General features: G+C 36.2%; 2 protein-coding genes across 2 annotated transcripts; both read left to right on the top strand.

Annotated features, from left to right (window-relative positions):
- The first annotated feature begins 3,873 nt into the window (after nucleotides 1-3,873).
- LOC130966294 (uncharacterized) lies at nucleotides 3,874-4,635 on the top strand. The gene is made up of 2 exons (XM_057891079.1): nucleotides 3,874-3,975; nucleotides 4,240-4,635. The coding sequence occupies exons 1-2, from the start codon at nucleotides 3,874-3,876 to the stop codon at nucleotides 4,633-4,635; spliced, it is 498 nt and encodes a 165-aa protein (XP_057747062.1).
- Nucleotides 4,636-14,857: 10,222 nt separating this feature from the next.
- Nucleotides 14,858-19,586, top strand: LOC130966036 (probable 26S proteasome regulatory subunit p27). The gene is made up of 5 exons (XM_057890791.1): nucleotides 14,858-15,136; nucleotides 15,230-15,290; nucleotides 15,754-15,858; nucleotides 16,821-17,184; nucleotides 19,263-19,586. Exons 1-5 carry the CDS (start codon nucleotides 14,909-14,911, stop codon nucleotides 19,282-19,284), a joined length of 780 nt encoding a protein of 259 aa, XP_057746774.1. The 5' UTR covers nucleotides 14,858-14,908; the 3' UTR covers nucleotides 19,285-19,586.
- Nucleotides 19,587-25,945: the final 6,359 nt, after the last annotated feature.

Below are 25,945 nucleotides of genomic sequence, written 5' to 3'. Positions count from 1 at the left end.
GGTGTTATTGAGGATTTACTTGTTAAAGTAGGACCATTTGTTTTTCCTGTTGATTTTGTTATATTAGACATGGAAGAGGAGGCAAAATCCTCTATTATACTTGTTAGACCCTTTTTAGCTACAGGTAGAGCTCTGATTGATGTGCAAAAGGGTAAATTAACCCTGAGGATCAATGAAGAGCAGGTGGTCCTCAATGTGTTTGAAGCCCTCAAGCACCCTAATGATTCTAAAAGGTGTATAAAAATAGATGTTATTGAACCACTTGTTCAAGAGATACTGAAAGCTGAGGTACTTGATGGCATTCTGGATCCTATTTCTGAGTATGAATTAGTGGAAGTTGATGATTCACCACCCTAGAAGGCTATGGTTCACACGCCTAAAACAGAGAAGGAAGCCCCCAAGCTTGAGCTTAAACCTTTACCTCCATCTCAGAAATATGTATTCTTGGGTGAAAATGATTCCTATCTGGTGATTATTAGGTCTTCCCTAAAGCTTGAAGAGGAAGAGGTGCTTATTTCAGTGCTTAAGAGCCATAAAACAGCTCCTGGGTGGACCATTGGTGATTTGAAGGGGATTAGTCCAACAAAGTGTATGCACAAGATCCTTCTTGAAGATGATGCTAAACTAGTTGTGCAACCACAAAGGAGACTCAATCCAACTATGAAAAAGGTGGTCCAAAAAGAGGTAATGAAATTATGGGAAGCAGGTATTATTTACCCTATTTCTGACAGTCCTTGGGTAAGTCCTGTGTAGGTAGTTCCCAAGAAAGGAAGGATGACAGTGATCAAGAATGAAAAGAATGAGCTTATTCCTACAAGGACAATCACAGGATGGAAAATGTGTATAGACTACAGGAGGCTCAACACTGCTACAAGGAAGGATCACTTCCCCCTGCCTTTCATTGATCAAATGCTTGAGAGGTTAGCTGGTCATGCTTTTTATTGTTTTCTAGATGGATATTCTGAATATAATCAAATTGCAGTGGACCCTTAAGATCAAGAGAAGACAGTATTCACATGTCCCTTTGGAGTATTTGCCTACAAGAGAATGTCGTTTGGACTCTGTAATGCTCCAGCAACTTTTTAGAGGTGTATGCTTTCAATTTTTTTTGATATGGTTGAAAAGTTCATTGAGGTATTTATGGATGATTTTTCTATTTTTGGTAATTCTTTTGAATCCTGCCTTAAGTATTTATATCTTGTTTTGAAATGGTGTCAAGAATCAAACCTTGTTTTAAATTGGGAAAAATGTCATTTTATGGTTACAGAAGGCATTGTTCTTGGACACTAGATTTCAAGTAAAGGGATTGAGGTTGACAGAGAAAAGGTAGAGGTAATTGAAAAATTACCACCATCAGCTAATGTTAAGGCAGTCAGGAGTTTCTTGGATCATGCAGGATTTTATAGGAGATTTATAAAGGACTTTTCTAAAATTGCTAAACCATTGAGCAACCTGTTGGTTGTTGATGTTCCTTTTGTTTTTTATTCTGATTGCCTGCATGCTTTTGAAACTCTGAAAGCAAACCTTACCTCTGCTCCCATTATAACTCCCCCTAACTGGGATTTGCCATTTGAATTGATGTGTGATGCTAGTGACTTTGCTATAGGAGTTGTTTTAGGATAGAGGCATGGTAAGCTTATACATGTCATTTACTATGCTAGCCGTGTGTTAAATGATGCCCAAAAGAATTACACAATTACAGAAAAAGAATTATTAGCTATAGTGTATGCTGTTGATAAGTTTAGGTCCTATTTAATTGGTTCTAAGGTTATTATTTATACTGATCATGCTGCTTTGAAGTACCTTTTAACCAATCAGGACTCTAAACCAAGATTAATCAGATGGGTGTTTGACGTTAGGATTTTTGCTTGTAAAGAATTTTGTAAAAATATAGTCGCGTTGTGAGTATAGATTCTAAACCAATAGAAAATCTCTTCGTACAAACATTTGGTTGTCACAAGTAACAAACCCCTAAATAAATTGATAACCGAAGTATTCAAACCTCAGGTCGTCTTCCCAAAGAATTATAGGGAGGTATGTTCTTATTATTGGTTATGATTCTTGTAAATTGGGGGTTTTGAAAGTAAGGAAGAAGTATGTTAATTGACAGGTAAAATAAATAAATAACTGTAAAATAAACTCTTGGGAAGATATGAGAAATTGGAAGTCCTATCCTAGTTATCCTTATCGATGGTGATGAGAATTGAGTTTTAATCCTACTTAGTTAACCTTTTACTAAAGCAAAGGAAAGTCAAGTGGACTAATTAGTTTGATCCTCAGGTCCTAGTCAATTCCTAAGAAAGGACTAGAGTTATTGGAATTCAATTCAATTAGCAAAAATAGCAATTATCAATCACGATGAATTTGATAACTCAAGAGTCACCAATTAATCAACCAGAGCCAAGAATATAGAAAACTAAATTAAAATCATAAATATCTGGAATACCTCAAATTACATGGAGATGTCAATTCAAACATGGAAAAGTTCATAAACCAATTGGGCAACATAAATCAAATACAAATAAAAGTTTCAGAATAAACAAAAATAGAAGAGAAACATAAATTATTGAACCTGGTATGAAGAAACAATCCTAATCCTAATAGAAATCCGAATCCTAAATCCTAAAAGAGAGAAGAGAACCTCTCTCTCTAAAAACTACATCTACAACCTAAAATTGTGAGTAATGATTGAATGTCTAGTCATCTACTGAGTCTTTGCATGTTTCCTGACTTTATTCTGTGTTTTTGGGCCGAAAATTAGGTTGAAATGCGGCCCAGAATCTCTGCCAGCGACTTTTGTAATTCTGCAGATCGCGCACGTCAGTCGTCCACGCGATCGCGTCACTCAGCATTTTCCGTACCACGTGTGTGCGTCGTCCACGCATTCGCGTCGTTCATGCAGCTTCCAATCCGTGTGGTCGCGTTAGGCACGCGAACGCGTCACTCTAATTTCTTCCATTTCGCGTGGTCGCGTGAGCCATGCGACCACGTGACTTCTCGCTGGTCATCTCCTCAATTCCTTGTGTTCCTTCCATTTTTGCACGCTTCCTCTTCATTCTCTAAGCTATTCCTGCCCTATGAAGCCTAAAACACTTAACACATAAATCAAGGCATCGAATGGTAATAAGAGAGGATTAAGATTAGCTAAATTAAGACCAAAGAAGCATGTTTTCAATCATAGAACTAAACTAGGAAGGAATTGTAAAATCATGCAAATTCTATGAATAAGTGGGTGAAAAGCTTGATAAAACCACTCAATTAAATACAATATAAACCATAAAATAGTGATTTATCAGTGTTGCTCCTTCATGAGTTTGATATTGAGATAAAAGACAGGAAAGAGTCAGAAAATCAGGTAGCTGACCATCTCTCCAGAATTGAGCCTGATGTAGGAGTACAACTACCCACAGCTATGATTGAGACGTTTCCTGATGAGCAATTGTTCCTCATTCAACAGGCTCCATGGTTTGCAGACATTGCAAATTACAAAGCTATGAGTTTTATTCCCAAGGAGTACAGTAGGCAACAAGTAAAGAAGCTATTAACTGATGCAAAGTACTACATTTGGGAGGAACCGTACCTTTTTAAAAGGTGCTCAGATGGTATAATCCGGAGATGCGTCCCGGATGAGGAAAAGCAGTAGATTCTTTGGCACTATCATGGCTCTAATTATGGAGGCCACTTTGGTGGTGAAAGGACAGCTACAAAGGTCCTTCAGAGCGGGTTTTACTGGCCGACTCTCTTCAGAGACTCAAGAGCATTTGTGAAGCACTGTGACAGATGTGAAAAAGCCACGAATCTCCCTGCCAACCATGAAATGCCACAGTAGGGGATCTCGAGGTTGAGTTTTTTGATGTGTGGGGTATTGATTTCATGGGACCTTTCCCACCCTCACATTCAAACAACTATATTCTAGTGGCGGTTGACTATGTGTCCAAGTGGGTGGAAGCTGTGGCTACCAATGATGCCAAGGTGGTAATGAGCTTTCTTCAAAGATATATCTTTAGCCGGTTTGGTGTCCCAAGGACACTCATTAGTGATGGAGGAAGCCACTTTTATAACCGACAGCTGGACTCTCTTCTGTAGAGATATAGAGTCCGTCATAAAGTGGCAACCCCCTATCACCCTCAGACAAGTGGACAGGTTGAAGTTTCCAACAGGGAACTCAAGAGGATTCTAGAGAAGATCGTCCGTGTTTCAAGAAAGGACTGGTCTTGGAAGCTTGATGATGCTCTCTAGGCATACCGGATAGCTTACAAGACTCCCATTGGCATGTCCCCTTATCAGTTGGTCTGTGCCAAAGCCTATCACTTGCAAATTGAGCTCGAGCATAAAGCTTACTGGGCAATCAGGTATCTGAATCTTGATTCAGAAGCTGCAGGAATTAAGCGAATGCTTCAGTTGAATGAGCTTGATGAATTCAGATATTCAGCCTATGAGAATGCCAAGCTCTATAAGGAGAGAACCAAGTTATTGCATGATAAAAAGATTGCCATCAGAGTCTTTGAGTCAGGACAAAGAGTGCTTCTGTATAATTCAAAGCTCAAATTCTTTCCCGGGAAGCTGAAATCCCGGTGGTCAGGACCGTTTGTGGTTACTAGAGCTTCACCATATGGTCATGTGGAAATACAGTAAGAGAATTCTGACAGAAAATTTATAGTGAATGGCCAGAGGTTGAAGCACTATCTTGGAGACGAGATCGATTGTCAGAGGTCTACTCATCTGCTGAATTAGCAGAATTGACGATCAAGCTAGTGACGTTAAAGAAGTGTTTGTCGGAGGTAACCCGATAATTTTGTATCCTTAGTTATTTTTTGTGGTAGTAGTTTTGTTATTTATTTGATTTCTATTGAGTTTTTACTCTTTTTCTTTCGTTTTACGTGTGTCCTGATCATGCAGCTATTTTGGAACAGGAACTGAACACTCTAAAAAAAAGAAAAGAAGAAGAAGAGAAGAAGAAGGCCGAAAGTTGCGCTGGAGTTGTGCAGGAACTATGCATCACGCACCAGCTCACCCACGCATACGCGTACCAGACACGTACGCGTCGGCGATGCACGCGAAAGCGTCCCTGACGCGTACGCGTCGCCCTGGAAATTGGCGTAAATAGGTATTTGGCCAGCAAGTTGTGATGGCTTAGGGATGGAATTGTGCTAAACGCACAATCCTCATCACCCGTATGCATCCATGACGCATGCGCGTCATATTCACTTTGTCCCCATCCACGCGAACGCATCCCAGATGCTTAGGTGTCGCTTGAACTTTATGCGACCCACGCGTACGCATGCTGTACGCGTACGCGTCGATCGCGCCACATCACTTACTCAGCGCGTCACCCTATTTTTATTCTCTCTCTTTCCCGAATCTTTATTCCCTCTTGTTCTTTTCACCCTCTCTGTCTATTGTATGGATTGATTCTATTGTTTTTGTCTATTTTAATTCATGTTTTGATTCATATAATTCAAGAATTATTTTTGTTCTTTATTTTATGAAATTGGGTGTAACAGAAGTATGACCCTCTTTCTAATTGAGTTCTTGTATAACTTGAAAAAGCTCTTTACTTGAACAACAGCTTGAAAACATATTTGGATTTAACGGGATACGTGACATATAATCCTCTTATAATTGGATAATTAGGATTTCTGTGGCATATAACTAGAATTGAGCTTTACCCTCTAATTGAAATTAATTGACCAAGGAATTGGCGGTTGATGAAAGTTATAGGAGACTAGAAAGGTCTAAGGAATTAGGGTCTAGTCACATATAGTTTTCCATGAATTAAATCTTGCACGATTAAAATAAATTAATAAGAAAAGTCAATTCGGAAAATAGATAACTATGAAGCCTTAACTACCTTCTCCATATTGTTTTCCCAACTTATTTATTACCTGTCTTCTGATATTCTGAGTTTCTAGTTTAATGCTTTTTGAACGCTCAAACACCATTTTCTATTTGTCCATCTAAGTAAATCACTTAACCATTATTGCTTAGTCCATCAATCCTCGTGGGATCGACCCTCATTCACTTGAGGTACTACTTGGTACGAATTGTCGGTTAGTTTGTTGGTTATAAATTCAACACGTACGCGGACGCGGCACGCGGACGCGTCCTAGACGCTTACGCGTCGCTCGCACAGCATCACTTACCCAGCGTGCTGCCCTGTTTTCATTCTCTCTCTCTCCCAAATCTTTATTCCCTCTTGTTTTTTTATCCTTTTATACTTATTTTATCATACTAATTATTTTTATGTCCCTCTCTGTTTTCAGTTCTTCTTAGCTTGAGGACAAGCAAATTTTTAAGTTTGGTGTTGACGCCTCGTTTATGGCTTTTCTGTTTAGCACCAAAGGGTGATGAATGTTCTTCATGGAGGAATGAGATGGCCACTAGGATAACTGAGGTGGTTGAGTTCCTTTAATTCTATATTTCCTCCCGTTCTTACTATGTTATATTCCCATTTTTCTGTTTATTTTGTTATTGGATGATCAGTTATATCTTCAATTCCTAGGGTCTAATTTAATTTACTGTCTATTTTTTTATTTGATTTGCTTTAATGTTGAAAGGTGTCTCATGTATTGCCCACTGAGCTTGAAATCAAAAAGAAAGAAGAAAACATGTAGTGCTTGAGAAATTGAGTTTAATTTTAAGAGTAGTCTTATTTACTTAAATGTGGTGATATTATTTGTAATTCTGAATGCATGATATGAACAGTGCATAGTTGAATTTGAATCAAAGGATGTTGATGTATAGGGAACAGGAATTTAGAGAACTATTATGACTTCTCTGATATTTACAAAAGTTTAATCCTTGAAGCAGAAGAAAACAGCAAAAAAAGAAAGAAAAAACAATATATATATATATATATATATATATATATATATATATATATATATATAAAAGCAAGGTCCAAGGCTCTGAGCATCAATGACTAGGGAGGTCAGACATGATTAAAAGCTCAAAGAGTTGTTTCCCTAGCCATATGCTTGTGGTGTGAGTGTGTCAAATAATCCTTGAGACAGAACACTTAGAGTCGAGACCAAGTGCATTTAGTAGAGTATGCCAAAGGCTTTGAGCACCACTGTCTGGGAGTAGCTGAAAGAAAATTCAAAACTTAAAGAGAGTTCCCCAATTAAGTGCTTGTCGTGTTTTTGTGTCAAGTGAAGCTTGAGACAAAACATTTAAAGTCACGGCTAGGCTCAAGGTGCAAAGCACCAAAGAAAAGAGAATTAAAGTAAATTTTGCTGTGTTCAAGGATTAAACTGGAGTATAAAGACTAAAGAATTCATAATATTATCCGGATTCTAATTCCAGATGACAATAACATTCTTTTGATTCAAAGGAGAGTAAGATGGCAAAACTATTCAGGATTGCAGTTGTAAACCCCACTATAAGAAGAGACATGAGCATAATCAAACTCTCATTTTCATTTAAATTCACATCCTAAGCCTATATTAGTTTGGTTGCTTGAGAACAAGCAACAATTCAAGTTTGGTGTTGTGATGCGGAGCATCTTTCTTATCTTTTCCTAGTGAATTTGCATTTAATTTGTTGAGTTTAATCAAGAATTTATTATCTTTTAGCCACTCTGGATGCTACTTTGAGTCTCGTGCAATTCTGTTTATTTTTGGTAGCATTTAGCTGGATTTGATGGAGAGGAAGCTTGCACAAATGGAAGGAGCACATGAATTAAAGGAGATGACCATCGAGAAGCGACGCGTGCGCGTACCTGACGCGTGCGCGTGATTTGGAGATTTGTGCAGCGATGTGTGCGCGTACCTGACGCGTACGCGTGACATGCACCACGTGCAAAAAATGCAGAAAACGCTGGGGCAATTTCTAGGCCCCATTTTAGCACTCAAGTAAGGCGCAACTCTTTGCCATGTTAAGCGCGGATCCATTAAAGTCAAGTGGTCCCCACTCCTCTCCAACAGGCTACGCGAGATCATTTAATTAATTCTGATTTAAATTTAAATTTTATTTTAAAATAGGAAAATATATTATTTTAATTTTAGAAATTAGATTTTAAATTAATAGGGATTAGATATAAAAGAGAAAAGAAACTTCTCTTCTGGGGATTCTATTCCAATTTTCATTCCACCTCATTCCAATTTCACAGTTAAAAGAATCCTAGTTTCCACTCTTTTCCATGAGCAACTAAACCTCCACTGTTAAGGTTAGGAGCTCTGTCTATTGTATAGATTGGTACTATTATTTTTCTATTTTAATTCATGTTTTGATTTATATTTCAAGAATTGTTTTCGTTCTTTATTTTATGAAATTGGGTGGAACGGAAGTATGACCCTCTTTCTAATTGAGTTCTTGTATAACTTGGAAAAGCTCTTTACTTGGACAACAACTTGAAAACAATTTCTCCTAAATTCTAATTATCTGGACTTAACGGGATACTTGATATATAATCCTCTTATATTTGGATAATTAGGATTTTTGTGGCATAATGACTAGAATTAAACTTCACCCTCTAATTGGAATTAATTAACCAAGGAATTGGCGGTTGATGAATTTTAAAGGAGACTAGAAAGGTCTAAGGAATTAGGGTCTAGTTACATATAGTTCGCCATGAATTAAATCTTGCATGATTAAAATAAATTAATAAGAAAAGTCAATCCAGAAAATAGATAACTCTGAGGCCTTAACTGCCTTCTCCATATTGTTTTCCCAACTTAGTTATTGCCCATCTTCTGATACTCTGAAGTTCCTATTTTATGCTTTTTAAACAATCAACACCATTTTCTGTTTGCCTAACTAAATAGTTTAATCAACCATTATTCCTTAGTCCATCAATTCTCGCGGAATCGACCCTCACTCACCTGAGGTATTACTTGGTATGACCCGATGCACTTGCCGGTTAGTTTGTGGTTAGAAATTCCGCACCATTTATCAAAGTGAAAGAGTTGTCTCTAATGTCAATTATCCTAAAAAAAACTCATTCAATACATCAACAACCACCAGCATGTGTATGTTAAACAAGTCAATTAAAATGGCACAACCCACCGAACCGATGCACAGAACCAAAATAAAAAAGGCTAGCGAATTGAAAAATGTTCATGTGGTTAATAAATGATGATCAGCTTTCAATCAACAAAAATACTATTACAGTAGTATGGATTATCAAAGTGAAAGAGTTGTCTCTAATGTGAATTGTTCTAAATAAAAATCATTCAATACATCAACAATTACAAGCATGTATATCTTAATCAAGTTAATTAATGTGCCACAACCCACCGAACCGAAAATCCTTCAGGCATAGAACCAAAATCACAAAGGCCACCGAACCAAAAAATGTTCATGTGGTTAATAAATCATTATCAATTTTCAATAAACAAGAATAGTGTTCTTCAATGGAAAATATTACTGAAGATAGTAACAGAGCTCTAATTAAACTATCCATACCAATAAGTACAAGCAACTATATCTTAAAACCTTAGTTATACTGTAAAAATCATTCACAATAGTTCAATCCACTAAACGAAGCAAATCAAACCAGTAAAACTAAAATGAAACTAGGCGAAATGCGACATTGCAAGACTTTAAATGAACATTAGTTTTCTCATACCTTTTGAAGTCTTTGTTGCTGTTTTTGTTTGTTTCTGGTTGTTGCTTGCGAAATCTTCTTCCGATTCATTTTACAGTAGTGGTTTCTACAAAGAATGTGATTGAAGTTTGAGTGATGTTCAGAGAGATTCGAAGAGAGTGGGTGTTTTTGGGTATTGGTTTCGTGTTGAAGATGTAACATTCGTTCATAATGAAGCGCGAAAAGGGAAAACGAGACAATTTTTGTGTGGCGCGTGTTTCTTACTATGCATTTAATGCGCTTGAAGCAATTTGGGCTTGGGCCTATATGGTTATATGGAAGTGTAGCAGCCCCATTTTATAATTATCATAAACTATTATCATATTTAACAATGCTATTTAATAGAAATTAAATTAATCATTACAGTGAACTGAAATCCAAACAAATAGTGAACCAAAATCCAAACTTACAATGAATTGAAATTATATTAAACAAAAGTGTTATTAAAGAATTTAATGCTTACACATTAACATGTGCTTCTTCCTCTTATTCTTGTTGCACCAGTGGTTCTTGGGCTTGTTGCTGTTATTCTTTTGCAGGGTTGTTGCATTAAATAGAAAACAGTTCAATAACAACCATTAAAATTAATAAAAAGAATTTTTATGTGAAACTTACTCTTCATTAGAAACTTCATACACATAGTCATCTTTCAATAAGTCTTCAATTACAGAACTCGTAAGAGATACTGTAACACCCTGCATTTCAGCTTCTTGAGAGCAGCTGTAATAAGTAGAAGAGAGTTCAAAGAGAAGAACACATTGAATTCATTTCTGGTTTCAACTAAACCATAATTAAAGCATTTATAAGTAGTAAATATTGAACAAGATTCATGTGGTGAATAAATATTTATTAACTTACTCATTTTTGAAAGTTTGTTGTGTTTCCTCTTGTGGAGGGACATAGAAGAAGTCATCCTTCATCAACTCTTCCTGAACTGAACTTGGAAGAGATAATGCAAGATGAGGTCTGAGGAATGTAAACAAGGATAAAGTTAATGTTGAATAATTAGAATTTGTTTTGAAAAATAGGAATTTGTACATTAAAAAACTCACATTTTCAAAGGTTGAGAACGAGTTGGTTCTTGAAACTCAACGATTTGTAGGTCAGAATGAGGTGTACCTCTAGTGACATTTAAACACAATTTTCTTGTGATTAATTAAACAAAAATTTTTAACTAAATTTAAAAGAGTAACATAAATAATTTTAACTTACACTTGTGGAATTTTAGAAGTCTGTCTTGCCAAGATTTTCTTTTTTCTAAAATATTTGACCAGGGTTTCCGGGGTATTTTTCCATAAAAAAATAACAAATTAAAATTAGAAAGCAACATTAAAAGCAGAGGTTTAGAATGACATTAAATTCATTTTTTGGCAACAAACGAACCGAAAATACAATATGCAGTGAACCAATTTACCTGGTATTGCTCGTTGCATTTACAAAAGGTGTAGAGCTTCCTTGAGTCTCTAAGACTTGCTCACTATCCACATTTACAGTTGGCACTCTAAGCAAGATAAAAAAATATTAGTAATTGAATCTAGAGGAATTAGAAAAGGTTGTAGCAAAAGTAAGCAAAGTAAGAAAAAGAATTCGGGAATAATAAACTGAATCTTATGTTTGAGAGAATTCATTTGGTGCCTGTGGAGAGTCAAACTGATCCGGAGCAACGTTTGCTGACTGAGCTCCATCATTTCTTTTCTTTGATCTTTTTTCTCTTATCATGTCCAATGCTCTTTTCTTTTTTCGGCAGCATTGACTTTTGATTGCTCAGTTCTAAAAGTTCACAAAATAAGTATCAAAGAATCTAGAATGTAAGTATCAATAAAAGAAAATATAATTCGAGAAACTTATTCCTTGTCAGGTTGGGTTGGTGTTTTTGCCACTCTTTCTTATTGTTTTCTTCTTTTTGTTATGGGTGTTTTCTCAATTTCATTTTCTCTGTAAAATAGATAAACACATTGAATTTATACCGGAGACAAGACACTAACAATGTAGTCAACCAAACCCACAGATACCACCAAACCGAAATAAATTAAATTAATAAACCGAAACCTAGAAGCTTACCAAACCGAAATTAAATATATATGCAATCAACAAAACGTCTAACATAAATTTATGCAATACTTACTCGTTTTCAGATTCACTTGTGCTCTTTGAATCTATAGGCACATGCTTTATTTTTTTTGGTTTGTTTTTTAACAACCTTCAATGGTTGTTTTCTTTTCTTTGTTGTGATTTTTTTATTTCTTCTTCTCTACAATACATAAGAACAAGCGCATAAGAACAAATTTAAGCAAATACAAAGTAAATGAAATTGATATGAAAATGAAACTTACTGGCTTTCGAATTTAGATTCGGAAAGTCTTTCCTCTTCTGAAGAAGAATCCGTCTCAATAATTTTCTTTTTTATTTTCTTTCCTTTATCTTTTTTGTCCAAGTTACTTGTTTTTGTTTTTTCTTTCTCTTTTTGATTTTTGTACAGAAGTCCCTAAAACATAAACAAGGTGTCAATTATTTAATCATCAAAATAAAAAATTAACAATCTGGTGAACCGAATGAAGTAATCCTACCAAACTGAAAAACATTCATATGGTGAATAGTACATGACAACTATTTATTCATCAAGAAAAATGTTTCTTAATGCAGAAACATTCAAATTAACAAACTAACAATTGCAAGTAGGACAAATAATTTAATTATAACCTAAAAGCATTTCAAAACAAATTTTTTAGAGAATTTTAGTAGAGTATTTACCAATGGTTGTGTTCTTTCGAATGAAATCCATTCAATGATCATTTCCCTTGTCCAATAGGCTATCCATGGTGTAGGGGGAGCATCAGGTGCAAACGGGCGGGGGAACTTTGTTTCACGGAAGTATATCAACATTAATACAAAAACACAGCCATCAACAGACTATTTCTTCCCCTCTCTCTTGTTTTCAACTCCTTTCATTAAGAAGTTGAGAACATGCTTTGCCCAATCCCATTCCTCAATGTTGTCCACATAAAAGATCGGTGGCTTGTGGATTGGAGAGGCCACACTTACCGTCGTGGGGAGCAAGATGCACTTTTGTGTGAAGACAACAAAAGTTCTCTTGAATTTTTTCCGGTTCTCCTCCTCTTCTAGACTCATATCCAGCACATTTCTTGCCAAAGTCGCCAAGAAAATATTTTTGACGCTGTCAAATATTTCCTTGTCTGCTGGATTCAGCTTGTTGTAATCAACCTTTTCAGGAAAAAGACTCCCTATAATATTTTAATAGCAAAAATAAGACAAAAATGGTCAGTTTAATTTTACAGACACCAATGAACTGAAAATAAACAGTAAGTGGAAAAGGTATTACCTCCGTTGGTTATGCCGAGGGCAGCTGCTACTTTATGAGAAGTTATATATATTGTCCCCTATAGAGTTTTGAGGCATCCTCTCTCTGCATCAAACTGATCAAGCAATTCTATCAACAATATATTAGAGACATTCATTTCTGGCACATGTGCTAGGCCACCAAATCCCATTTCTTCCACAATATCTTTCTTTTCTTGACTTATTTCCCTGTACACTGTTGCTATTGCTTTTGTTTGGCATCTGCAATAGTGAGTTTTCTGCAAGTTTTGAAACAGAATGTGAGGATATATTTATAATATAAAATAGAAATTATTCAAATGAAAGTGGATAAATATATTTAATTTGCTTACGTTATGATGTGCCATTTTCTTCATTGTTGCCATTTTCTTGTTGTGTTTTGATGTAATAAAAAGTTTTAGTCAATATTTCATTCAATATATCAACAACCACAAGCATATGTATATTAAACAAGTCAATTAAAATGCCACAACCCACCCAATCAAAAATTCTTCATGCACAGAACCAAAATAAAAAAGGCTACCGAACCGAAAAATGTTCATGTGGTTAATAAAGGATGACCAACTTTCAATCAACAAGAATATTATTACAGTAGTATGGTTTATCAAAGTGAAAGAGTTATCTCTAATATCAATTATCCTAAATAAAAGTCATTCAATACATCAACAACCATAAGCATGTGTATGTTAAACAAGTCAGTTAAAATGCCACAACCCCGAACCGAAAATCCTTCATGCACATAACCAAAATAAAAAAAGCTACTGAACCAAAAAATGTTCATGTGGTTAATAAAGGATGATCAACTTTCAATCAACAAAAATACTATTACAGTAGTATGTATTATCAAAGTGATAGAGTTGTCTCTAATGTGAATTGTTCTAAACAAAACTCATTCAATATATCAACAACCACAAGCATGTGTATGTTAAACAAGTCAATTAAAATGCCACAACCCACCGAACCGAAAATCCTTCATGCACAGAACCAAAATAAAAAAGGCTACCGAACTGAAAAATGTTCATGTGGTTAATAAATGATGATCAGCTTTCAATCAACAAAAATATTATTACAGTAGTATGGATTATCAAAATGAAAGAGTTGTCTCTAATGTGAATTGTTCTAAACAAAACTCATTCAATACATCAACAACCACAAGCATGTATATCTTAATCAAGTTAATTAATGTGCCACAACCCACCGAACTGAAAATCCTTCATGCACAGAACCAAAATCACAAAGGCCACAGAACCGAAAAATGTTCATGTAGTTAATAAATCATTATCAATTTTCAATCAACAAGAATAGTATTCTTCAATGGAAAATAAGTACTGAAGATAGTAACAGAGATCTAATTAAACTATCCAAACCAATAAGAACAATCAACTATAACTTAAAGCCCTAGTTGTACTGTAAAAATCATTTACAATAGTTTAATCCACTAAACGAAGCAAATCAACCAGTAAAATTAAAATGAAACTAGGCGAAACGCGACATTGCAAGATTTTAAATGAACATTAGTTTTGTTGCTGTTTTCGTTTGTTTCTGGTTGTTGCTTGCGAAATCTTCTTCCGATTCGTTTGCAGTTGTGGTTTTCGCAAAGAATGTAATTGAAGTTTGAGTGATATTTAGAGAAATTTGAAGAGAGTGAGTGTTTTGGGATATTGGTTTTGTATTAAAGATGTAACGTTCGTTCATAATAAAGTGCAAATGGAAAAACGAGACATTTCTTGTGTGGCATGTATTTCTCACATTATATTTAATGCGTTTGAAGTAATTTGAACTTAAACCCTGTTTTTAAAGGTACTAAATTATTAAAATTTAAAAAACAAAGACTAAAATTTTACTATTAATCTTTGAACAACAAACATAACCAGTTCCAATCTCATAGTTTAGGTATCAGTCCCTCCAAATAAACGCTATACTTTTTTAAAGTTGGTCCTATCAATTATAGAAGCGTTTGTTCTCATGTTTTGTCCTTATAAAATAGGGGCCAAGGCCTATAAGACAAAGCATATTGACACCAATAGCTGTGGTCCATCGGCTGTTGCGAGGATGGTAGCGACGAACGTGAAGGCAGAAACAATGTCTCTGATGGACAAGCGCACTGCCGTCGAGGCCGAGATGAACTCAATCATCGCCCGCCTCACTCAACCCGGCGCTCCTGGTCTCTCCGGCAATCTCGTAGATTCTGAGGTTTTCTTTTCCTTCTTCCGATTAATGTTGCCCACTGTTCGTTCCGTTTTGGCCACATTTCTCTCTCTCAGAAATTTATTCTTAATTTTCTAGGGTTTTCCCCGTACGGATATTGACATTCCAGTTGTTCGATCTGAACGACGTCGTCTTGCAGGTAGGTTATAGTCATACAATCATGATCGTTTACGATTCTAAACATTATTTTCGTTTTGATACGGTTTACTTGGTAAATAGGTGCAATTAGCAATAGTTCTTGGTCTTAATTGTCTCGTTACAAGGGTAATTTTTTTTTACCTAAATATTTGATTTATGGATTTTGTTAACATGTTAAAAGGCTATTATCAGTAGAAGTTTTAAATTTTTTCTTTTAATATATATATGCATTGAAAACATATATGTAGTCTTTCTATGTAATCTTTTTTTTATTGGTAACTTTAATATGTATCCTTTAGCTAAACACTTGTGTTGTTAACATTGATATTCACTACAATAGCTTGAAGTGAGGGAAATTTAATACAAATGGAATCGTGGAATAGTGGATATTTGGCATCAGCGTTTACCTTGCCAATTTCGATGCTGCTGCTTTTAATATCCCATAATTTTGCTAATCTGTGCAGAGCTGCGTAATGACCACAATGAGATAACTGAGAAGATAAATCAAAATATACAAATTTTGCATGCAGCAAGGGTTGGAAATAAATCAACATCCTTCAAGAGTTCAGGTACCGGCAAACAATCAATGTGATTATATTGCTCGTTGAAAACTGAATTGGTTTCGCTTCTCTAATTTTAGCAGTTAATCTAAGCTATTCTATCTTGTATACATATCGTTTATTTGTTCTACATGAACACCTACTACCTCTGTGTTTAAGTGTATAACTAAAGTAGGACTTAAGTCAGGGTTTTAGCATATGGCACTTGGCACCAATATTTTGAGAATGATGTTTTATTCCTTATATAGTTGGATGTTGGATCCTCCCTCTTCCTATCTTAATGTAGTGCAATATGTTTTGTAAAGATGTGTCGAACCTGCAATGTGCCACTTTCAAAAAAGGTTTTGCATTGCATTTTGTAGTGCCAACTTTTAAGCAAAATAATACTTTGAGAGAGAAGAGTTGTAGTACTTGGAAGGTAGATCAGAAATCCTGTTAAAACAAGTAAACCAACATGGGGGAAAACTGCACAAAGGAAGAACTTGCTGATCCCTTTGTAGATCCATACTTACACCCTGCTTTGCACTTCTCCAATAATGCCACATAACCAATCTACAAGACAAGACATGCTAATGAAGATATCTATGATGAATCCTCGTACTATAAGCTCATGTACTCTGCACAACATGCTGTCTTCCAAATGAACTTAAATCCTTTCTTCAATGAAATCTGCTGTATGTAATTGATATTTTATTTTATGTTTAACAAAACTTCTGGACAAAGCCACTGTTCTTCATAGATGCCGAAATCTGCTTGAAAAGCAGCTTTGGAGCCTGACAATATCAGAAAACATGGATGTTTGACATGACATTTTGTAGTTAAGATGTCTAATTTTCAAATTTCACTCTTGAAGCATGAACATAAGGATTGGATGATTTATTCTTTTTATCTATCTACCATTTGACCCAAGATTAGTCTCTAAATAGAATAAGTAATAATATTTCATGTTGAATGTTTGCCTTTCTGCTCAGATAATGGTGATGGATCAGATACTCAAATCTCATCAACTGTAGATGCTGTTGCTTCAACACCGCCACAAAACATTCTTCTGAGACATTCCCCTGATTCCATGGATGTGGATGTGTTAGTCAGTAGACCCTTTGCGATGGTTGATGAAATTGCAGATGCATCACCGGCAGCTGAAGATGGCTTACAACTTGGAGACCAAATTTTGAAGTTTGGAAGTGTGGAAGCAGGTGATAATTTGCTCCAAAGACTTTCTTCTGAGGCTCAGTCAAATGTAGACCGCACAGTACCTGTTATTATAATAAGGCAAGGCACAGTGATCAATCTTACTGTCACACCAAGAACATGGCAAGGCAGAGGTCTTATGGGGTATGCTTGCAGTGCCTATTATTTGGTTCTTCATTATTTAGTATGCTTTTAGCATCATACTTGTTTCACTATAAGAAGGAAGCTAAGTTAAAACTCTAGTACCCTTATGGACCGTTCTTCTCTACAAAGAGATCTTGTTTAAATGAAATTTTTATTGCATTCTCAAGGCAGTTGAACAAATTTTTTCCACCACGCTAATTGAATAATTCTCAAGCCAGTTTCTTTCGGGAAACCTTAATGTTATAGAATCTCATTAATGCATTTAGTTTGAGTATAGTGGATTTTAGATACTAGTGATTTAGATGAAAACAAAGTAGCTTGCCTAAATTCAATCACTGGATTCAATAGTCCCTAGCTTCTCCATCATCTTTATCACTCTTCCATTCTAAGTTTTTTGTGGGACATCATTTGTCATTTAGCGTTAATTACAATAGCTCTTGGATCACTTTGTCTTGGCTTATATTATTGATTAATCTTTCCAGAAGTATGAGTAAGTTAAAATTGATTGAGCATTGATTGAGTGGAATGGATATATAATATTTTATTCAAGTTGGGCTAACTTTTTTAGGTTCCTGTAGTGTCAACAAGTCTTTAATTTGTTTTCTTGAAGCTAGAAACTTTAATGAAATCCTTATTCTTTTAAACTTGTTTTTGTTGCTACTAACTAATCCCTAACACTGTTGGAGGCTTGGAGCTATGTTAACTATTGATTGTGAGATCTCAAATGGCAGTTACATGATTGCTTTACCTAACTCATCTGTCATCTGAGACAAAGTTCATGTCACTGTCACGTGATTTCTTTTCCCCCTATTTTACTCTACCCCCCCACCCCACCCACATAAAAAACAAAAACTGACCTTTTCATACCCTCCATTGCCTTCTTTCTCTTCTGTCTCTGGTTGAGTGATGCAAGTTACATGATGATTGCTTCTGGAAAAATTAATCGTTACTTGCATGTTACATTATCCAGATCCTTATCATTGCATTTTGTTAGAAATTGCATTAATAATTCTGTACTAATTGAAAATAGAATTATGCAAAAATGCAAAATGATCAATGTTTGAGATTGATGCTTCCATGACTAATACTACTTGTATGACTAATACTTCTTGCACATGGTTATGTTAGAAAAATGGCATAATACTTTATTGGTTGCTGAAATGCTAATTGTTGACTGAAGAATGCATATCCTTTATCTTGAAAGTTGTTGACTTCTGGAATCCGGTACCTTAGGATAGGGAGATGATCATGTACATTTTATTTGAACTTAACTATTAGGATTTAAATGATGTTTATCTCCAAGTATCTGGATACAATATTTCTTAAAATTTAAGGAGTTTAGATGATAACTTTAAGTTATAGAGCCATATTTAAAATAGAAAATCCCAAAAGAAAGCCACCCTTCACCTTTACTCGATTTTCACTTTAATTCTTTAACTTCAATATTTTTCAAAATTCCTCAAACTTTCAACATCATAGGCACATGGCATGATCCCGGAATTGATATTTGAAAGTTGAAAATTTGTACAACCCTAAACCTCCTTGCAACCTCTGGTGGCCATACATCTGCAATAACCATGTGGATTACGACAACGAAATAAAAAACATCACCATCTTAACATTTTATATTAAAATCTCAGCTTTCCTCCAACCAATGCTCACATGTCACAAGACTATGACTTCATACTGCATGACCGAATTCATGAAACCTGTAACCCACTTTAAATTACTCAATTTTTAAGCAGAAATCATGGGGTATTAAGGATGCTATGCTATCCTCGAATGACAACATCATTTCAATTAGACAATTTAGACTACTTATCTTGCTCAATCATGGTTTTAATCCCTACTCTACTGCCTTCCTTTTCGCCCTCTGTTGAAGGGTATAGTCTTTGGGGCACTCCTCAAATTAAATGTTTAGTTAACACTAGTGACATATTGACTAATTTAAACCTTCATTGTTTCATTAACTGCTTTAGTCTGATAACTAAGGGGGAAAATGTTATTAATATTCCATGTTATTGCGCTGATATGTGGTATATTTATTGCTAAGCTTGCTTTCTGTTGAATGGTTGCAGATGCCATTTTCGGATCTTGTAGGTTGCGATGCTTTATTCATCCCATGGTGGAGGCGGTTGCTTGTTTCCTTTATTTGGCTTTTTCCAAATGCTGTTATTGGCCTCATGTCGTTTTTATCTTTTGCGATTACTCACTTGTCTTTGGCAAGATTTTGTGTGTTTGGGTAAAGCTTACCTTAAATTCCGAACAGCTTATATTTGTAAGATTCTCCTTTCAACCAAAAAGTAGATTATCCAGTCTCAGAAGGCTTAACCATCGCGATTTAAAACATAAATGTTGGACGGTAAAGTCCTGGTATTTAATTTGAAATGTAGTTATGAATATTGCTTAAAATGTGAGTGACTATTTTATAGCAACAAAGTTTTAATGCCTCTATTCTACACTAATCAATGGTTGATTAGAGGCCTAAAATCAAGAATTAGACGCCTAATGGTAACCCCCCCCCCCCCCCCCCCCCCCTTATGATCTACCTAACAACGACGTGCTTAACCCAAGCAAGAACAGTCAGAAACAACATAAAAGGTATGAAGTAACAGCAGCAAAATTAAAAACAGAATGATGATCATTTATAGTAAAGAAAATGAAGGCGGATGAGACTCTAATAAATTGAGGAATGAAGAAGGATGAATCCCAAGTCAACGCAATAGGACTTGTAGCGGACAGATAAGGGAATCAGGAAAGAGGAGGATCAGAGAATCAGTGGTGAAGACCGAAGAGAATGAGATGGAAAGAGGTATGAGAGAATTAAGAACAAAAGAGGGGAGGGGGGGGGGGGGGAGGGGAATGCAGAATAGTAACTATCAAATGAGAGTGCAAAAGTTTGGACTTTTCTCCCAACTTTCAAATCGTCTATAATGAGCATTAAATGCTTGACACAGAAACCAAAACGATGCCAGGCAATGGATTGGGGCAGCTCGCGCATTGAAGGCACGGACTTCACCAACGGACTTCTAGGCCTGGAAGACTTGATCGAAGCAAGTGCGAGCGGATTGAATGCGCCAACCACAAGCTTCGATCTTCACGGTTTGTAAGAATCGCAATTATTTAACTGCTTAATTAAAATAATTTAATTGTTCGAAATAGGTTCAAAAATTTAGAATGTTAATTAGAAAATGTAAATATGATTTTTTGGACTCAGTAGATTTTTCTGAATTGGAAAATATAATTTTCTGTGGAACATTGTGTAAGAATGCATACCGGTAAGTTAGCCGGCAATACCGGCTTAAGACTATCCGATACTGCGTGATAATAATAAAAACAGTAGAAAAACTTAGGAAAATATTTAGAATTGAAAACCGGCACTAATTCTAAAAGTTTGGCCCAAAATTGGGGCAAACGGGCCAAAAACGCTAACGGATTAGATTGGACCCAAGTTGGGCCCAAGCCCAACATATATAACCACTTAAATGAACCCCATTCAGCCACTTTTACCATTATTGAGAGGAGAGTGCAGCTGGTAGAATTAGAGAAGAGAGAAACCCTCTATTAAAATACTATTCACTTCCTCACTCTTTTGCTTGTAACTTGAGCTACGGTACTCCGATTCACGAACGGTTTGAGGCCTTGTAAAGCTCTTGAATTTAGAATGTTAATTAGAAAATGTAAATATGATTTTTTGGACTCAGTAGATTTTTCTGAATTGGAAAATATAATTTTCTGTGGAACATTGTGTAAGAATGCATACCGGTAAGTTAGCTGGCAATACCGGCTTAAGACTATCCGATACTGCGTGATAATAATAAAAACAGTAGAAAAACTTAGGAAAATATTTAGAATTGAAAACCGGCACTAATTCTAAAAGTTTGGCCCAAAATTGGGGCAAACGGGCCAAAAACGCTAACGGGTTAGATTGGACCCAAGTTGGGCCCAAGCCCAACATATATAACCACTTAAATGAACCCCATTCAGCCACTTTTACCATTATTGAGAGGAGAGTGCAGCTGGTAGAATTAGAGAAGAGAGAAACCCTCTATTAAAATACTATTCACTTCCTCACTCTTTTGCTTGTAACTTGAGCTACGGTACTCCGATTCACGAACGGTTTGAGGCCTTGTAAAGCTCTTGCCGAACCCGTCACTTCTAGCTAGGTATTGTGGTATGCTTTGCAAAAATCCCTACCCAGTTCTCAACCCTTGTGAAATTCTAAATTTTGGGTTTTGGTTTGAGTGGATTTTATGATTTTGGGTGTTTAGGTACACTCTAGCACTTGGTTTCTATTGGGTTTTGTCCTAATCAACTGTGGGTAAGGTAAGCTTTCTCTTCTCCCTTGTGAAATTGTGTATTTAGGAACCCTAGGTATTGATTTGTGTAAATTAATATGTATAGCTTAGAAAATTTGATTGTTGATGCTTGTTGGAGTTGATTAGTGATTTGTTGGTGATTGGAGGCTTGGATTTGGACTCAAATTGGTGTATTGTGCATATTGAAAATTGACCAATGTATGGTTTCGGTTTATTCTATGTAATATGTAATATTTCTGGACACATAGACTAGTGGACCATAGGATAAATTTGAAATTGATTGTTGGTAATTGTGATGTATGATGATTTCGATGATTGTGCTGATTTTTGGTGAATGATGATGTTTGTTGATGTTGAGGTATGTTGAGATTGGATTATTGTGATTATGTGAAATTATTATGAGATATGGTAGGTGATGCTTTTGAATAATGAGATTGTATTAAAGTTGATTATGTTGGATTCTTGATGTAGGAATTGTGAAATAATTGAGTTTATGGTAGATGAATTGATTGAAATAGATGTTGAATTGATTGGATTGTAATGTAGAGGTAAAGTAGAGTAAAGGTAGTGTTTTGTGGTGAAATTGAATAAGTTTTGATTTGGTTTGGTTGTGAATTTTGGAAGTTTGAGAACCTAGGTAATTTCGGTAAAAACCAGTTTTTGGTGAACTTTGATGGATCATAACTTGAGCCCCAATTTTCGAAATTGGTTGAAAATGATCTTAAATTAAAGTTCATTTAAAGATCTTTAAATTGATACAAACTTTAATGAAAATGAATTTTTGTAGAAGTTTATGAACGTTTAAAGTTTGGTGTATAAAATTGATTTCTGCAACAGAATTTTGCAAATCTGAGATGGCATGCGTACGCGGGCACACCCATACATGGGCGTGCGTCTCTACGAGTCCCTCATGCGTACGTAACCCTATGCATGCGTACACGAGATGAGCCAACAGTGGAGAATGCGTACGCAGCCTCCTGCGCCATACGCGGGTGATGGTTTCTGTCCAGCACCTTTGCATACGCGACTCATGTCTGTGTACGCATGATGGTCCAAAACTGAAGTGTGCGTACGCACACTTCGGCATCCGTATTTACATGTCCTGTTTTGCAAAAAAAATCATTTTTCTCACGTTTTCAACGTTCTCTATCTTTTCAAACATTCTTTAAGTACTGTTTAAGAATACTATCTAGTGCTTAGGTCCTTATACTACTAAAGATGAGTTAGAGACTCAAATAGATGAATTTCTGTAAGAATTTAGAAGACGGAGACTTAGGTTTCTAAAGTACTGAAGATGGATTAGTTGATAGAAATGGCGGGGTATTGTAATAATGATTAATGTGATGACTTGTGGAATTATGGATTGATGGTGGTTGAGACGAGTTTAGGACTCGGAGTTGAAAGATGACTTTACTGAGTGTTGAAAATGAATTCTGAAAACCCCTAATACATTGTTTTATGCTGAGACTGTTCAGTCGCTATGCGCCTTGGGAGAGGATTGTGGTAGTCTCCCTCTTGTCGAAGTCGTGGTGCTGGCGTAAGGACGGTGGTTAATCCTGCTTACGTTGAGGTGTGAGGGCTGGGCTGGTATCCTGCTCGCATAACCTTCTCTGCTGCATGAGTGTGCAGGGTCTATATCCCTGGCATGGTAGATTCTCTGCTGCATGAGCGTGCAGGGCCTATATCCCTGGCGTGGCAGAAAGGCTACATCTGGGAGGATGTGTCGGGTTGACATTTATAGACCGACAAGTGATATCACGAGCCAAATAGGACAGACATTCTTCGTGTGCATATTCTATATGTTTGTTTTCTTTGCCGACTTGCATTGTTTGCCTGATTATATAACATGTTTAATTGTTTCTTGCTTTACTTGCCATACGTGGTAATTACTTGTGCTTTACTTGTACGAATTACTTCTGTTTTCTATTGGGATTGAGGAGGTTCGGTAGGCGGTAGCGATGGGATCGCATGGCAGTTAGGCTGGTGAAGGCTGTAGAACAGTGGTGTAAATGTTAGTTTAAGAATTCCTTAAGATAGAATACACTGATTCATTTATGGTTTTAAAGGTATGGTTTAAATTTAGTTGTGCTTTAAGTATTATGCTTGATGTGAAGTTTTAGGATTGCCTTTGGAGTCCCGGATTCTTACATCTTACATTACTAGGCACTGTTACTGATAGCGCAAAATTGTGATCTACTCTTTTTATAACTCGAACAATTTTTAGTAATGGCTCCAAAAACTTGGTGCACACTACTATGGTTCACTCACATTCCTCACAACTTCGCACAACTAACCGGCAAGTGCATTGGGTCGTCCAAGTAATAAACCTTACGTGAGTAAGGGTCAATTCCACGGAGATTGTTGGTATGAAGCAAGCTATGGTCATCTTGTAAAAATCAGTTAGGCAGATTATAATGGTTATAAATGGTTTTCAAAAATAATAATAAATAAAGCATAAAATAAAGATAGAGATACTTATGTAAATCATTGGTGGGAATTTCAGATAAGTGTATGAAGATGCTGTGTTCCTTCTGAATCTCTACTTTCCTACTACCTTCCTTCATTCCTTCTTACTCCTTTCCATGGCAAGCTGTATGTAGGGCATCACGGTTGTCAATGGCTACATCCTATCCTCTCAGTGAAAATGGTCCAAATGCTCTGTCACAGCACGGCTAATCATCTGTCGGTTCTCGATCATGTCGGAATAGAATCCATTGATTCTTTTGCGTCTGTCACCACGCCCAACAATCGCGAGTTTGAAGCTCGTCATAGTCATTCAATCCCTGAATCCTACTCAGAATACCACAGACAAGGTTTAGACTTTTCGGATTCTCAGGAGTGGCCGCCAAAGGGTTCTAGCTTATACCACGAAGATTCTGATCAAGGAATCCAAGAGATACTCGCTCGTTCTAGGGTAGAACAGAAGTGGTTGTCAGTCACGCGTTCATAGGTGAGAATGATGATGAGTGTCACGGATCATCACATTCATCATGTTGAAGTGCAATGAATATCTTAGAACAATAATAAGCTGAATTGAATAGAAAATAGTCGTAATTGCATTAAAACTCGAGGTACAGCAGAGCTCCACACCCTTAATCTATGGTGTGTAGAAACTCCACCGTTGAAAATACATAAGTGATGGTCCAGGCATGGCCGAATGGCCAGCCCCCATAAACGTGATCAAAGGATCATAAGGTAATCCAAAAATAATCCAAAGATGTCTAATACAATAGTAAAATGTCCTATTTATACTAAACTAGTTAATAGGCTTTACAGAAATAAATCTAAATGCAAAAATCCACTTTTGGGGCCGACTTTGGTGTGTGCTTTGGCTGAGCTTGAGCTTTACACGTGCAGAGGCTTCTTTTGGAGTTAAACGCCAAGTTGTAACGTGTTTTTGGCGTTTAACTATGGTTTGTTACGTGTTTTTACTCCAGAACGCAGCATAGAACTGGCGTTGAACGTCAGTTTGCACCATTTGGAGTTCTGTAGCTCCAGAAAATCCATTTCGAGTGTAGGGAGGTCAAAATCTAACAGCATCAGCAGTCCTTTGTCAGCATGAATCAGATTTTTGCTCAGGTCCCTTAATTTCAGCCAGAAAATACCTGAAATCACAGAAAAATACACAAACTCATAGTAAAGTCCAGAAATGTAAATTTTGCATAAAAACTAATGAAAACATCCCTAAAAGTAGCTAGATCATACTAAAAACTACCTAAAATCAATGCCAAAAAGCATATAAATTATCCGCTCATCACAACACCAAACTTAAATTGTTGCTTGTCCCCAAGCAACTGAAAATCAAATAGGATAAAAAGAAGATAATATACTATAAATCCCAAAATATGAATGAATATTAGTTCTAATTAGATGAGTGGGACTTGTAGCCTTTTACTTCTGAACAGTTTTGGCATCTCACTTTATCCTTTGAAGTTTAGAATGATTGGCATCTATAGGAACTCAGAGTTCAGATAGTGTTATTGATTCTCCTAGTTAAGTATGTTGATTCTTGAATACAGCTACTTTTATGAGTCTTGGTCGTGGCCCTAAGCACTTTGTTTTCCAGTATTACCACCGGATACATAAATGCCACAGACACATGACTGGGTGAACCTTTTCAGATTGTGAGTTAGCTTTGCTAAAGTCCCCAGTTAGAGGTATCCAGAGCTCTTAAGCACACTCTTTTTGCTTTGGATCACGACTTTAACCACTCAGTCTCAAGCTTTTCACTTGGACCTGCATGCCACAAGCACATGGTTAGGGACAGCTTGATTTAGCTGCTTAGGCCTGGATTTATTTCCTTGGGCCCTCCTATCCATTGATGCTCAAAGCCTTGGATCCTTTTTACCCTTGCCTTTTGGTTTTAAGGGCTATTGGCTTTTTCTACTTGCTTTTTCTTTTTTTTTCTTTTATAATTTTTTTTGCTACTTTTTTTTCGCAAG

The sequence above is a fragment of the Arachis stenosperma genome, chromosome 3, assembly GCF_014773155.1.
Source record: "Arachis stenosperma cultivar V10309 chromosome 3, arast.V10309.gnm1.PFL2, whole genome shotgun sequence".
Classification (NCBI taxonomy): Eukaryota; Viridiplantae; Streptophyta; class Magnoliopsida; order Fabales; family Fabaceae; genus Arachis; species Arachis stenosperma.
This window is presented reverse-complemented; position numbering and strand designations above follow the sequence as displayed.